The sequence below is a fragment of the Hemitrygon akajei genome, chromosome 21 (assembly GCF_048418815.1).
Source record: "Hemitrygon akajei chromosome 21, sHemAka1.3, whole genome shotgun sequence".
Lineage (NCBI taxonomy): Eukaryota > Metazoa > Chordata > Chondrichthyes > Myliobatiformes > Dasyatidae > Hemitrygon > Hemitrygon akajei.
The window spans coordinates 61,468,045-61,484,605 of NC_133144.1; the positions used below are offsets into that span (position 1 = coordinate 61,468,045).

At 42.1% G+C, this 16,561-nt stretch overlaps 2 protein-coding genes across 2 annotated transcripts in view; both read left to right on the top strand.

Annotated features, from left to right (window-relative positions):
- Positions 1–6,707: 6,707 nt before the first annotated feature.
- LOC140714451 (calicin-like) lies at positions 6,708–8,474 on the top strand. The gene has a single exon (XM_073025747.1). The coding sequence runs from the start codon at positions 6,708–6,710 to the stop codon at positions 8,472–8,474; it is 1,767 nt and encodes a 588-aa protein (XP_072881848.1).
- A 1,466-nt stretch (positions 8,475–9,940) lies between these two features.
- tubgcp4 (tubulin gamma complex component 4) overlaps positions 9,941–16,561 on the top strand; it is a 59,118-nt gene continuing 52,497 nt past the window's right edge. Inside the window, exon 1 of the mRNA XM_073025555.1 lies at positions 9,941–10,132. Coding sequence (XP_072881656.1) covers positions 10,055–10,132 — 78 coding nt within the window. The 5' untranslated portion in view covers positions 9,941–10,054. The remainder of the gene's footprint in view (positions 10,133–16,561) is intronic.

Consider the following 16,561-nt stretch of genomic DNA (forward strand, 5'->3'; position numbering starts at 1 on the left):
AGTTACTTCTATATAATTATATAAAATAAAAGTTAAACAGTCAGATCCAACAGATATAGTGTCTCACAACACCACAGACTCAAGTTCAATCCTGACATCCAGTGTGGTTGAGTGGAATATGTATGTTGTCCATGTGAGTGTGCTACGTTTCCCCTGGGTGTTATAGTCTCTTCCTACATCCCGAGCAGTTGTTGGTCAGTAGGTTAATTGGACACCATGTTGTCTGCATTCTCAGAAAAGAGATGAAGAGGAATTTCTTTAGCCAGGGGGTGGTGAATTTGTGCAATTCATTGCCACGGACATCTGTAGAGGCCAAGTCATTCTGTATATTTAAAGTGGGATTTATGTTCTTAATTGGTAAGGACCTCAAAAGTTATGGGGAGAAGGCAGGAGAATGGGGTTGAGAGGAAAAATGAATCAGCCATGATTGGCCTAATTCTGCTTCTATATTTTATGGTCTTATGGTGTAAGTGAGTCCCAATGTCTGGGGTGGAATTGATCTAAATATGGGAAAAATAAAACAGGTTTAGTGTAAATGAATATTGGATGGTCACCATTGGCCTGGTGGTTGAAAGAATCATTTCAGTGGTGCTTATCCCTATAATTAAGTAGGTTGTTCAAGTAATGTTGGAGGTGAATTTCAAATAGATATTTAGGATATTGGACCATAAGGTATACCTGCTCTAGTAATTTATCTATGACATAAGCAGAGAGGCGACCTGACTTTTCTAAAATTGACAATTAAGCTCAGCATAAACCAGCAATGTTCTGTGAAATCAGATCAATACATTTGTCCTTTCCTCTAAGCCATTTGCTGATTTTAGATGCTTGTGCTAATATACAGGAAGGTGCTGGCAAAGGGCCAGTAACAACATGAAGGATCCCACCCACCTTGTTTATGGACCATTTGTCCCACTCCCATCAGGGAAGAGGCTATGTAGCATCCATGCCAAAACCATCAGACTCAAAAACAATTACTTTCCCCAAAAATAAGGCCGATCACCACTTCCACCTAACTCCATCACTACTTTGTTATTTCCCGTAAGTCGCCTTATGTACAGCCTGGCATCACTTTATGAACATACATTTGATAACTATCTTATGTATTTATATTTATTGTATGTTTTTTTAATTCATATTCTTGTGTTCTTTTATCTTTTGTGTTTTTTTGGTGTGCTGCATCAGATCTGGAGAAGCAATTATTCAGTTCTCCTTACAATTGTGTACAGGAAATGTCAATCTTGATCTGTTGTCCAGATGCAGGGTCTCAATGTGAAATGCTGACTATGCCTCTGCCTTTATAGATGCTGCTTGACCTGTTGAGTTCCTCTAACTTTTGTTTTTTTTTTGCTTGTTGGACTCCCCTTCTTTTCCAGCATTTTATCTTCAGTCCTACTGGTTCTGGGAACAGTTTCCCTCATTGTCATCAACTTAATATACAGAGTAGGTGGAAGCTGAGTTTCATTCATTATGAGGTTGATTTATTTTCTATATCGGAAATCTATTCTGCATTAGAACTTGGTTGATTACCAATAAAATTGGTGTTATATGATTTTTTTGCTGTTTTGGAGCAAATAATAGACAATAGTAGAGATAATTTAAAATCAATGGCCACATTATTGGATACACCTGTACATCTGCTCATTAATTCATACATTTAATAAATCAATTAGCAGCAACTTAATGCATAAAAGCATGCAGACATGGTCAAGAGGTTCATTTGCTGTTCTGACTAAACATTAGAATGGGAAAGAAATATGATCTAAGTGACTTTACCATGGAATGATTGTGGATGCCCAAAGGGGTGGATTGAATATCTCTGAAACTGCTCATCTCCTGGGATTTTCACACACAACAGTCTCTAGTGTTTATAGAGAATGGTGTGAAAAACAAAAAATAACATGCAGTGAACAGCAGTTCTGTGGGTGAAAATGCTTTCTTAACGAGAGAGGTAAGAGGAGAATGGCCTGTAATTCAAAATGACAAGAAGAGACTGTAATTCGAATAACCACACTTAACAACAGTGGTGTGCAAAAGAACATTTCTGAACACACAGCAATTTGAACTTCGAAGAGGATGGGCTTCAGAAGCAGAAGACCACAAACATACACTCAGTGGCCATTTTATTAGCTACAGGAAGTACAATAATATTAACAATGGCATTGTTGACATTGTTGATCAGAATTAACAGTAACATTGGTAATGTGATATTAATTTCTCAATAATCGTAATCATCAGTCTTGTCTGAAAGGCCCTTATCCCTCAATGAATAAATACTATCTTTGTGCCAATTCTGCACGAACACCACCAATGATTTTGTACCTGACTAAACCTAACTTTGCTCCTGATCCCTATCCAGGAGCATGTATACATGTACCATTAGCAGGCAAGCCACAGAGGAACTGTAGCCTGCAATGATCGAGTGACATGCTGACACTCACTGTGTGATGTCCCTTTAGAAAAGAGATGAGATGGAATTTCTGTGCCACAGATGGCTGTGGAATTGAGAGGGAAAATAAATCAGCCTTGATCAAATGGCAAAGCAGACTTGATGCTGGCTTGAAGACAATGGTTACTTAAACCAGCAACTAACAAATGCAACTATAGTATAGGTCTGCCAGCATCTACTCCCTCAAGAAAGGATAGAAAGCATGGATGTTTGATGAAAAAGAAAATAACATTGATAACGGACTAAGTGTCCAGGCTTTACTAATTCAGGCAGGTTATTCCCAGCAAGTTCTAGGAGTCAAGGGTGATCTCTTTCTCTCTCTCTCTCTCTCTCTCTCTCACACACACACACACACTTACTTTATTCTTTCATAGTCTTTTAATTATTGAGCTGCTATGATCTCCAAATCATGCAGATGGCCCTAGAAGACTCCACAGAAGCATAACGGCTAATGCAAAGCTACTACAGCTCTGGGTGTTGGAGGTCAGAGTTCAGTTCTGGCATCATCTATAAGGAGTTTGTACGTCCTGCCCATGAATGTGTGGGCTTCTTCCAGGTGCTGCAGTTCCCTCCCACTGTCCAAAGTACTGGTTAGTAGGTAATTGGACACTGTAAATTGTCCTGTGATTAAGCTAGGGTTAAACTGGTGTGTTGCTGGCAGTGTGGCTTGAAGGGCTGGAAAGTCCTATACTGTGCTAGATCTCTAAATAAATAAAAGAAGGCAGAGGTAGGCTATAATTGCTATGAGACAGCTTCATGTCTTTTTTTCCGGTGTTAAGGGCAACCGAGACAAGATGATTTTTCTCAATGGTGGTTACTCATTACAATGACAAATCTTTGAACAGGTGAGCAATTGGGAACAACTGAGTTTGTGACATTTCTTTATCAGATCCACAAATCCACCCACAGGAAAGCTGCATGGGTTGTTTTTGTTCAGCTAGGTCCTCCAATTTCTCCACTTTCAGTAACTGCTGATCACTTGCTCATCCTAGATTTTAATCACTCCTGCTGCCTGTCATGTCTGTAGTTCCCTAGCTCCTAGGCTCTGGAATTCCCACCCTACATCTTCCTGCCTCTTGGTGCTCCATTATGAAGTATAAGAAACAAGCAATGGGAAGCCAGTTGAACCTGGGTGTCTATTCTACCATCATAGAATCACTGAAAACTACAACATTGTAGGAGGCCATTCAGCCCATTGTGTCTATACAGCTCACACATCACTTCCAGCAACAAGTTCACAGGTCAGTTTGTCAAGCATCCATTTAACTACTGCTGAGTTGTAGCGAGACATCTCGTAACCGTTACCCATTCAGAATTTTTGGAATTGGAATTGGTTTATTGTTGTCACATGTACTGAAGCCCTTTGTCTTTTCCTCCTATTACTTCCCAGCTTCTTACTTTATCCCTTCCTCCCCCACCCACCTGGCTTCACCTATCACCTTCTAGCTTGTCCTCCTGCCTCCCTCCCTACCTTTTTATTCTAGTATCTTCCCTCTTCCTTTCTGTCCTGACAAAGGGTCTCAGCCTAAAACATCGACTATGTTTTCCTCTCCATAGATGCTGCCTGACCTGCTGAGTTCCTCCAGTATTTGTGTGTGTTTCCCTTTATCACTTCACTCTAATCCTTGCACTAATTACTTTATATCATTCCTTCTGATTTCTCATCCCTCTGTTAAGGGATTTAGCTTCTACTTCCTTCCTTTTGGCCCCTCGCAATAGATAGATGATAGATAGATAGATACTTTATTTATCCCCATGGGGAAATTCAACATTTTTTCCAATGTCCCATACACTTGTTGTAGCAAAACTAATTACATACAATACTTAACCCTGGCGGTTGAATTGTAAAGCCTAATGGCATTGGGGAGTATTGACCTCTTCATCCTGTCTGAGGAGCATTGCATCGATAGCAACCTGTCGCTGAAACTGCTTCTCTGTCTCTGGATGGTGCTATGTAGAGGATGTTCAGGGTTTTCCATAATTGACCGTAGCCTACTCAGCGCCCTTCGCTCAGCTACCGATGTTATACTCTCCAGTACTTTGCCCACGACAGAGCCCGCCTTCCTTACCAGCTTATTAAGACGTGAGGCGTCCCTCTTCTTAATGCTGCCTCCCCAACACGCCACCACAAAGAAGAGGGCGCTCTCCACAACTGACCTATAGAACATCTTCAGCATCTCACTATAGACATTGAATGACGCCAACCTTCTAAGGAAGTACAGTCGACTCTGTGCCTTCCTGCACAAGGCATCTGTGTTGGCAGTCCAGTCTAGCTTCTCGTCTAACTGTACTCCCAGATACTTGTAGGTCTTAACCTGCTCTACACATTCTCCATTAATGATCACTGGCTCCATATGAGGCCTAGATCTCCTAAAGTCCACCACCATCTCCTTGGTCTTGGTGATATTGAGACGCAGGTAGTTTGAGTTGCACCATATCACAAAGTCCTGTATCAGTTTCCTATACTCCTCCTCCTGTCCATTCCTGACACACCCCACTATGGCCGTGTCGTCAGCGAACTTCTGCACATGGCTGGACTCCGAGTTATATTGGAAGTCTGATGTGTACAGGGTGAACAGGACCGGAGAGAGCACGGTCCCCTGCGGCGCTCCTGTGCTGCTGACCACCGTGTCAGACCTACAGTCTCCCAACCGCACATACTGAGGTCTATCTGTCAAGTAGTCCACTATCCAATCCACCATGTGAGAGTCTACTCCCATCTCCGTTAGTTTGTGCCTTAAGATCTTGGGCTGGATGGTGTTAAAGGCACTAGAGAAGTCCAGGAATGTAATCCTCACAGCACCACTGACCCCATCTAGGTGAGAGAGGGATTTGTGCAGCAAATACGTGATAGCATCCTCCACTCCCACCTTCTCCTTATACGCAAACTGCCTCAGATTCTGTATTATCAGCTGCTCCATGGTCTTCATCACGTGCAACGTCAAGGCAACAGGTCTGAAGTCATTCAACTCCTTTGGTTGTGGTTTCTTCGGTACCGGGACAATACAGGATGTTTTCCACTGTCTGGGATATTATACAATCCTATTTTTCAAAGAAAACCACCTGAGCTTATTCAATAAGGGTGGCACATTAGTGTAATGCTTTACATTTCCTGACACTATCTGTAAGAAATTTGAGAGTTCTTCCCATAATCACATGGGTTACCTCTGGGTGCTCTGGTTTCCTCCCACATTTTGAAGACACATGGTATAACTGGATGGCACAGGCTTGCTGGGCTAGAAAGGCCTGTTACTGTGCCATATCTCTAAATAAATAAAATTTTCCATGCTTTAGTTCCAGATCTTCCAGTTCCAACAACAGTTTTATCAACTCTCCCTGTCCTGTCCAGTGCAATCACATCTTTCCTGTAATGCAGTGACCACAAATGTACATGGTGCTCAAGCTGTGGTTATATACACTTCCAGCAAAACCACTTGCTCTTATATTCTATGCTTTGCATAATAAATAATATACTTTTTATACCACATTACTGACATGTTGTGATATCTTTATAGACATATGGGCATAGACTCCATTGTCCCTCTGTTCCCACACACCTCTTGGTACCTTCTCACTTTTAAATTCTCTTGCTCTGATCCACTTTTCAAAAACAACAACTTCATCACGGTGAATTTTAATTTTTTTCCATCTGACTAGACCATCTACACATCAGAACAGTGTATTTCTTTCCTCTTCACTGCCAGTCACATCTGTAAACTCTTTAAAGATGCGCCCTTTATTTAGGCCTAAATCAAAATGCTAGGAACTGAATACCGAGTTCTGTGCACCCCATTGGTAGCAACTTTATAGACACAAGAACAGACATCAGCCATATCTCTTTTGGATCTATTCAGCCACTATTCCTTCGATCCCATGAGCTGTCCTTCTTCTGGATCATTTGCCATGTGGGACCTTGTCAAGGGACTTGTTAAAGTCTTTGTATACATCTAATGCCCTTTTCTTATTGACCTTCCATGTGAGCTCTTCAAAAATTTCAACTGCTGGGAACCTGCTAAACATGCACAGCTGACCCTTGTGAAACAGGACAATTGGTCAATCTTCCAAGGGGCTGACAAATAGGGACTGGCCAATCCAAGCTCCTGTTTTATACATCTTCCTGATGTATAGTCACAAACATTCAAGTGATGGATTAGAAGTATTGTGAGATCAAGGCTTATTGCATCACTTCCTGGTTACGATAGACTTCTATCTTAAGAGGCTCTGCTGCAAACTTCAGAACTGTCTTGCCCATTGCAAGATGAAGCTGGAATTTGATGACCATAAACACAGTACCTTCATTTTGCAAGCTCTCAATACTCAAAGACAGAACAAGGAATGCTGTGATGTTGTCATCAATGTGGGTTCCCATTCATTTTCAGCCCACCAGAACATTCTCACTGCGGTCAGTCCCTACGTCAAGGACTTAATCTCCAGTTGCAATATCCAACCATCTGATGAGCTGTCCGTCACCATTGACATCGATTACATGAGCCCAGTTTCGGTGGATCAACTGCTGGACTATTTCTACACAGGTAAGATCATCATTGCTGACAAAAATGTGGAGGATCTGCTCAAAGGAGCCAAGTACTTCATGATAAACCGACTCAAGTTCCATTGCGTGGAATACCTAGAGCTCGTCCTTGACAAACAAAATTACATGTATACGCTTATGTTGGCTGAGACCTATGACTTACCTGAACTGGTAGCCACTGTGTACTCCTACATGAAAGATGAATTCTTCCACTTGAGTGAGACAAAGGAATTTGTGGAGTGCCCATACCATATATTACTGAGGCTGGTCAAGGATGAAAACCTCCACACCACTAATGAAGACCAAGTCCTCTCAACCGTACTAAGATGGACGAACCACAGCTTGGAGAACAGGATGGATAATTTTCAGAAGTTGTTTTCCAGTATTTACCTGAATGGAGTCACTGACCAGCTGCTCTCAAAAATCAGCAATGAAGAGGCATTGGTCAAGAACAACACGACCTGCGTGTGTGCCATAGTGGACGTGCTTAGTCACCGCAAACAGGAGAACACTGACAGTATCTTACAGTTCCAGAGGAAAGGAGCCCTGGTGGATGTGGTCCTAGTGTTGGGGGGGCAAAGCAGTGATGGTGGTTTTCGGAATGCCATCTATGCATATATTGTTGATGAGAACAAGTGGATTAAGGTTGCGCACATGCCTTATCGAGCTGCTGCTTTGGGGGCTGTATGCACGAGGAATTACCTATATGTGACAGGAGGAACCAATGAGCAAAATGCCAGCCTAAAGTCAGCATGGAGGTACAATCTGGACAAAAGCATTTGGAACAAGTTGCCAGACCTCCCACTTGGGTTGGTCTTCCATTCAATGATAGTGTGCAACGGGTTAGTATACACCGTTGGGGGCAGCATAGCCCCCAGGAAGTACATCCCCACTATTTACCGGTATGATGAGAAAAAGGAGAAGTGGACCACTGTTGGAAGGATGACTGTCCCCATGGACTGTGCCGAGGTTGTGACCCAAGGGGACAGATACATCTACATAGCAACTGGCAGATGTATGATCAATGACAGGATCTCCAGGGTGGGAGTTGTGGACTGTTTTGACACGATAACAGGCGAAGTTAAGCAAAGCCTGACTTTCCCCATTGAGTTCAAACACAGGCCAGTAGTTGCCTTCCAAGATGACACAGCTCTCTCCGTGCAAAGCCACAAGCACACCATCGAAGTGAACTTGCAGAAGTTCAAAGCCAACAAGGTGGTCAACCGTATCCCCTTGCTCCCCAATGGCACTAAACTGGAGGTGTGTCATGCCATGGCCGCCATTCGGAACATGGTTTTTGTATGCGGAGGTACCTCTGCCATTGAAGAAAGCAACACCAAGGAGTATGCTGTGAACAAAAGTGCTTTCCTACTAGAGACCAAACTGGGAGTATGGGAAGAAGTGGCGAGACCTTCTGAAGCATTGGAAAGTTCTGCCTGTTGCAAAGCTAAACTGCAATGCAAATTTATCCAAAAGCCTGAAAAATTGCCCTAAAAATTAGCTAGGACAGTAGAAGATATTAGATAAATATCCAAAATTAATATTTTATTTCCTATTGTGAAAATAAAAGTGTCAAAATCAAGCCTGTTGTTGGAAAATTAATTATACATATGAAGCAGATGGAGGCCACTTGGTCCACGTGCTAGTCATCAAATACACCACTAACAAAACACAGAATATTACAGTACAATAATATTGATAGTCCCCTCAGCTCATGATGTGTTGATCTTCTTTATTTTTTAAATTTTTAAATTAGTTTTTCAAAACATTTTACAAATTAAAAACCCCAAATCCCAATGAGGAGCATTAATACAGTGCAAAATTAAGCATACAATAACAATATGCTACAAAGGAAGAGAATTTAACAAAAAAGCACCTAAATTTTTTTTTAAAAAAAGTATCTAAATCCTCGTTGATCTTTTAATCCAAGATCAATCTAACCATTCTTTCCAACATAACGCTCCATTTTTCTATAATCCAAGTGCCTATCTACGAATTTCATAAATGTCCCTAACGTGTCTGCTTCTACCATCACTCTGGCAACATATTCCATGTACCTACCACTCTCTGTGTAAAAAAACATATCTCTGACATCTCTCCTACACTACGGATGCTGCCCGACCTGCTGAGTTCATCCAGCTTTTTTGTACATCCTATACTGTACTTTCTTCCTTAAAATCATGCCCCTTCATATTAGCCAATTACACTCTGGTAAAAAGTGTTTCCCTGGATTTTCAGCTTTTGTAGAATCTCCTGTGATTATAAAAGGGTCTTTCACAAGTTGGCAGTCTGTAACTAGTTGGACATCGCGAGGATTATGTTTGGACACCAGCTATTCACAATCTAAATCTACCCAGATTACTGAAAATCCTCCAAATTCATTGGAAGAATGAATTATTATCCTTACCTGATATACAACTTGGCCATACCGGGCAGTCCAATATAGTTCACATTCCTGACTCAAGTGAGCTTTATCATGTAAAGAGATTAGTGGACAGGGAACGAGATTCAAGTATGTGCTCAACACCCTCTGGGAGCTCTAGACCATACTCCTTCACAAGGGGAAGGTGCATTGAGAACCTCAAATCTAGGAATGATGAACGCCCAGAGCCCAATGTATGTGGCAGAAAGAGTGCAGCATCTCACAAACTATCCACTCACTCACCCTGAGGGTCACTGCCAGCCCTTTTGTGGAAAACTCTATAGACCCCACATTGGTTTCATGAACTACCTCAAAACCCACAGAAAAGGAATGGAAGGGAGTCCTTCTCAATCCCCAGCGCTGTCTGCTGGTCTCTCCCCAATCCCCAACAGTAAAGATGCCAACAATCCGTATTGTGACTTGGAAACTGCCAGTACTAAATATTGCGAGAGTCCAGTCTTAGAGCTTCCTGTCGCCAGGATAAATCATGGCAATCGCGCGCAACGCCATTTTGATTGATTTCTTGCCAGTCACAAAAATGTCGGCGCGCCGATCTGGCGGTCGTTGTTTTCTGTGTTAAACCGGGCACATCGATTTTGTTTCTGTTCCTGGGGGACGGCGACGACTGGGTGTTGGTGACCAGGCCGGTGCCATGATCCACGAACTGCTTCTGGCCCTTAGTGGATACCCAGGCAGCATCTTCAGCTGGAATAAACGCAGCGGCCTGCAGGTGAAGGCGGATCTCCGAGCACCATGGCAACCGGAGGCGGGAAGGGAGGCAAAAGAGAGTATGCAAGATAGGGACACAAAATGCTGGAGGAACTCAGCAGGCCAGGTAGCATCAATGGAAAAGAGTACAGGGTCTCGGCCCGAAGCGTCGACTGTATTCTTTTCCATAGATGCTGCCTGACCTGCTGAGTTCCTCCAGCATTTTGTGTGTGTTGCTTTACTTCTAACATCTGGAGATTTTCACTTGTTTATGCAATTTAGGGGAAGGATGTAGGCAAGAGACAGAGGAGGGGGAGGAAAGTGGGGGAAAGCGAGAGAGAGTGCAAGCAATAGGGGATGCGAGAAGGAGGAGGGTGACAAGAGAGGAAGGCAAGGATGTCGTGCCAGGTTCGGTTGAAGAGCTTATGTATAGTCAATGCGTGAGGATTTGGAGTGGGAAGGGTGGGACAGAATTTCAGAAGGGGATGTGGGATCACAGGAAGTAACTAATATGACACAGGATGATGGATTGTTCTCTTGTGGTACGTGTGAGGTGTCTGATGGCAGAGGTGGGGTGGGGGGGGGTCACAGGTCTGGATTGCAAGGGTGGGGTGGCATTGCAGGATTTGATTTTGCAAGTCTGAGGGGAAGGACGCTCATGGGGTTTTGCCAAAGCCGAGAGTTACAAGCATGGGTGTGTGTCTCCGTGATGGGGAGTGTGGAGATAGAGAATGCAATTATGGATTAGTGTGTTGAAGCAGAGAGTGATGGTGAAAGGATTTTGTAATGGAGAGCCAACAGCAAGTGTTGCTGTTGAACACTGTTGAGTTCGTCAGTGAGGCCCTTACTGTTTGTTAGATACTTGAATGATCTGGATGTGAATGGCAAAGTTATGATTAGTATATTTGCAGATATTGTGGAAAATTGTGATGATATTGACAGTGAATAGTCTTTGGTTGTAGAATGTTTTGATGGACAGAGCTACGGCAAATGGAATTTAATCTTGATGCATTTTTGACCAAACACAGAGTATGGTAAGAACTCTGAGAGTACTGAGGAACAGAGAGATCTTGGCAGAGGACAAGTAGATGAGGCAGTTCAAGTTCAGCTTATTGTCATTCAACCGTAATCGAAACAATGTTCCACCGGTCCAAGCTGCACAACACAGTACATATTAATCATACACATAACACACACAAGTAGTATTACCACTGGTTAATTAATAAGGTGCATTTCTGACGCAAGTTTTAAAAAGTAAACAGTATAATGCTACCGGCATTTCATACATGATGAGATCTGGGTGGTGGCAGTAGTCTTAACGGCCAGGGAAGAGATGCTGTTTCCCACCCGGACAGTTCTTGTCCTAATGCTACTGTACCTCCTGCCTGATGATAGGGGGTCAAAGAGTTTGTTGTACAGACGGGAGGGATCTTTGACAAAGCTGAAGGCCCTACATACGCAGCACTCCTGATAAATATCTCCAGTGTATAAAGAAGCAATTGGGATAATAGCCTTTCTTTGCTGGAGCATTGAATAGTAGAACAGGGAGTTCATATAAAGCATCTGGATTATTCTGTACAATTTTGTTCACTGCACTGCAGAAAAGATGTGTTTGAACTGCAAAGGGTGTAAAGGAGATTCACTGTGATGTTGCATGGTTAAAGTTAAAGTCTGTCCCGAGCCTTATAGGCTCATCAGACCGGTGCTTATGCTGGTTCCCGTGGCGTGAAGCAACTGAGAGTACGACACTACCGCCCCATCCCCTGGATAGGACGCCAGTCTATCGCGAGGGATGTTGCATGGGATGGAGCATTTTAGCTACAAGAGAATGAAAAAGAAGGTTTGCTTTCGACTGGGGCAGGTTGAGGTATCTGACTAAGGTTTGCATGAAAGTGTAGTTGTTAGTGTAACACTATTACAGCACCAGCGACCCAGATTCAATTCCACTGCTACCTGTAAGGAGTTTGAATGTTCTCCCCGTTACCACATGGGTTTCCTCCAGGTGCTCTGGTTTCTTCCCTTATTCCAAACAAAGTATGAGTTAGTTGTTTGATTGGTCAATTGAGTGTAATTGCGCAGCGTGGGCTCATTGGGCAGATGGAAGGGTTTGCTACTGTGCTGTAAATAAAATTTTTTAAAACTTTGTAAGGCAAAGATAAAAATATTTTCTCTTAAATGAGTTGCCAATAAGCAGAGGTTAAGGTAAAGGTCAGATTAATTGAAGAACTTTTTTTCACACAAGGGATGGTTGAAATCTGGAGTATGCATAGCCCAAGAGCTTTAAGCAACATTTACATGGTATTTTGATGAGTGGTTGATAATAGGACTGATATAGATAGGAACTGATAGTCTGGTATGGATATGATAGGCTGATGACATTATTGAAAATTAGGACACAGAATACTGAAGAAAATATCCACATCAATGTCCAAACCCTTGGTCATTAAGACAATAAGACTTAGGAGCAGAATTAGACAACTTAGCCCATCAAGTCTGCTCCACCATTTGATCATGCCTGATTTATTTTTCCCTCTGAACTCCTACCTTTTCTCTGTAACCTTTGATGCCCCTACTAATAAAGAGCGTATCAACTTCCACTTTAAACTAATCATTTTAAAGGAAGAAAAAGCAGTGTATAGTAAGGGAGGCTGCTTAAGGTGCAGTTGCAGATGGTAATATATTTCTTGATTGATGCTTAGTGTTAATTGGAGTACTATGTCCCCTCTATTTCAACCTTTCAGATTTGAAGGAATCCTATTTCTTATATGAGCAATTTCAGAAGGCACACCACCAAAGTCAACTGAGGATGGATTGTAAATAACTCCCACTTGTTATGAATTTATAAATACTTTTGATTTGCCTATGTAATTTCCTCATTGGTGTCTCTTACATACAGAAATCATTGCAGAGCTTAACATGGAGATTCTGAGGTATCTTAGAATTTGAGGTCAGTCTCAAGGGGTCAACAATGCAGGACAAATGGGAAGAACTTTCTTTATCTGGATGGTGGTAAAGTTTTTAAATTCACAACCCAAGAGCTGCAGAGGCTTAGTCACTGTTTTTAGGACTGAGATTGACAGATTTTTTTGCGATATTAAAGGAATAATGGGGATAAGTGGACAAAATAAAAGTCAGCATAGCCTTGTTGGAGGCTGGAACAGTCAGAGCTGAAAGGCCTATTTCTGTTTTTTGTATGCACCATCTTGCTAACAAGAGAGTGGGTTGTTTTCTTGCTTACTAAAGCCCATAAGCAATCAATCACCATTAATGAGATTTCTGAGGTAACACATCCTTCAGAAGTAGTAATTGAATGCAACACATTTTGATGTATACCGAGGCTATGAAAAGCGCTGTATAAATAAAACTTATGAAAATAACTAATCTACTGTATCAGAATTCCGATGAGGGACAAAACCTCTCTAGTGTTGATAAGTAATCAAAGATTGCACTTAGGCAGTGGATTCTCAGAAGCCTGTGGAACCAAACAAGCACCACAATTTAATATGCAAAAGGAAACTAGATTTAATTATATTCTTGTAACCTACAACTAAACAAATGAGAAAGATATATGTGGTATAGATTGTTGTGGGAGAACTTTAGCAAGAAGGTGTTTTTTTAAATGAAATAAAGTTTAAAGTAAAATTTATTATCTAGAGTACATACATGTCATCGCATACAATCCTGAGATTCTTTTTCTGTGAGCATATTTAACAAATCTGTAGAAGAGTAACTGTAAACAGGATCTGTAAACTGTAAACATCAAGAACTGTAAATTGTGCAAATTCAGATAATAAATAGCAACAAATGGTGATAGTTTGATAAAGTCACCATTGAACCAACACACACAAACTGTTGGTGGAACACAGCAGGCCAGGCAGCATCTATAGGAAAAAGTACAGTTGATGTTTCGGGCCGAGACCCTTCGTCAGGACTAGAAAAAATTGGGATCCCATTGGAGGTGGCGGAAGTTATGGAGAATTACCGTATATGTTGGATCCGGAGGCTGGTGTGGTGGTAGGTGAGAACAAGGGGAACCCTATCCCGAGTGGGGTGGCGGGCAGATGGGGTGAGAGTAGATGTGTGTGAAATGGGAGAGATGCGTTTGAGAGCAGAGTTGATGGTGGAAGAAGGGAAGCCCCTTTGTTTAAAAAAGGAAGACATCTCCTTCGTCCTGGAATGAAAAGCCTCATCCTGAGAGCAGATGCGGCAGAGATGGAGGAATTGTGAGAAGGGAATAGCATTTTTGCAAGAGACAGGGTGAGAAGAGGAATAGTCCAGGTAGCTGTGAGAGTCTGTAAGCTTATAGTAGATATCAGTAGATAGGCTGTCTCCAGAGGTGGAGACAGAAAGATCAAGAAAGGGGAGGGAGGTGTCAGAAATAGACCAGGTAAATTTGAGGGCAGGATGAAAGTTGAAGGCAAAGTTAATGAAGTCAACGAGCTCAGCATGCGTGCAGGAGGCAGCGTCAATGCAGTCGTCGATGTAGCGAAGGAAAAGAGGGGGACGGATACCCGTATAGGCTTGGAACATGGACTGTTCCACAAAGCCAACAAAAAGGCAGACATAACTGGGACCCATGCAGGAGCCAAAGGAGAAATTATTGAGAATAAGGACTAATTCCACGAGATGGGGGAGAGTGGTGATAGAGCGGAACTGGTTAGGTCTGGAATCCAAAAAGAAGTGGAGAGCTTTGAGACCTTCCTGGTGGGGGATGGGGGTATATAGGGACTGGACGTCCATGGTGAAAATAAGGCACTGGGGGCCAGGGAACTTAAAATCATTGAAAAAATTCAAAGTGTGAGCAGTGTCACAAACATAGGTGGGAAGGGATTGAACAAGGGGGGATAAAACAGTGTCAAGGTATGCAGAAATGAGTTGGGTGGAGCAGGAGCAAGCTGTGATAATGGGTCTACCTGGACAGGCAGGTTTGTGGAACTACATTGAGATTGATTTTCTTGCAGACATTCACAATAGATCAAACAAATACAATAGAAACAACACACAAAAACTGAAAAACAACCAATGTGCAAAAGAGCATAAACTGGGCAAATACAAAACAATAATAATATTAAATAAATAATACTAAAAACATGAGTTGTAGAGTCCTTGAAAGTGAATCCGTAGATTGCGGAATAAGTTCAGTGTTACTGTGAGTGATGTAATCCATGCTGCTTCAGGAGCTTGATGGTTGAAGGGTAATAACTGTTCCTGAACCTGGTGGTGTGGGACCTAAAGCTCCACCTTCCTGATGACAGAAGTGAGAATAGTGCATGGCCTGGATGGTGGAGGTCTTTGTTGGTAGATGCTGCTTTTTTGTTCAGTGCCTCTTGCAGATGGTGTGGAGAGCTTTTTCTGTGATGGAAGGGGCTGTATCCGCTACTCTTTATAGGTCTTTCTGTTCTTGGGCATTGGTGTTTCCATACAGCCTATGATACAGCCAGTCAGGATACTCTCCACTGTGCATCCGTAGATCTATAGATTATGTGCATCTAAAATCTCACATAAAACACTAACACAAAATAGGGTCAATAAGGTGTTTGGTAATACATCATCATTGTTAGAGGAATAGCTGTTACACAGGATATCGCAAGAATTAATGCAGTGACATGAATTGTGCCTAGAATTTAGATGTCCAAGTTCTTTCCTAGCAACCAGGATTATACACTGTTCTCAAGGTGTATCCTGATCTGAACCAGATGTTCATCTGCAATATTTGATATTTGAAAGAAAAACTAATTAATATAGCTGCTTTTATGACCCTTTTACAATTGTTGGTAACTTGTGCTCATCAAGTCATAGATCTTTCCATTGATGGCAATGTCAAAGTTTGCAAGCTGGGTTTGACTGATCTAAAAATGTTTCATGGTCTGCCTCTCACCACTATCAGAGCACTTGTATACATCCCCATTTTGCCCTGTGGACCTGATACATGGACTCTTAACTTCAAACGATAGGCTGTCTGTAAATGTCACTTGATCTGATCAAAGTAAATTTTTATAAAACTGGCCTAAAATGAACACACTAAGTGAAATCTAGGGGACACCTGGAAAGGGAAAATTCAAGATGAATTCATACCAAGTAAAATCAATGAGCTTGAGGTTTTTTAAGTTAAGCATATTCAAAGTTCAAAGTAAATTTATGGTTAAAGTATGCCTATGACTCTATGGCTAAGTACAGCTCCAACACCATATTTAAGTTTGTTGATGCACTACTGTTGTGGGCCTTATCAAAAGTGGTGATGAATCAGCATACAGGAGGGAGATTGAAAATTGAGCACATCTACATGAAACGCTGTTTTAGAAAAGCAACATTTGTCATCAAAGATCCTCACCCCCCCCCCCCCCCCCCCAGGCCTTGCTCTTTTCTCACTGCTGTCGTCAGGCAGACCATGCAAGTGCCTCAGGATTTGCACCAGGTTCAAGAACAGGATAATTACACTCCTCTGTTCCCA

What these genes read in the sequence shown, in the direction of transcription:
- LOC140714451 (XM_073025747.1), top strand. Translation starts at nt 6,708, where the DNA reads ATGAAGCTGGAATTTGATGACCATAAACACAGTACCTTCATTTTGCAA.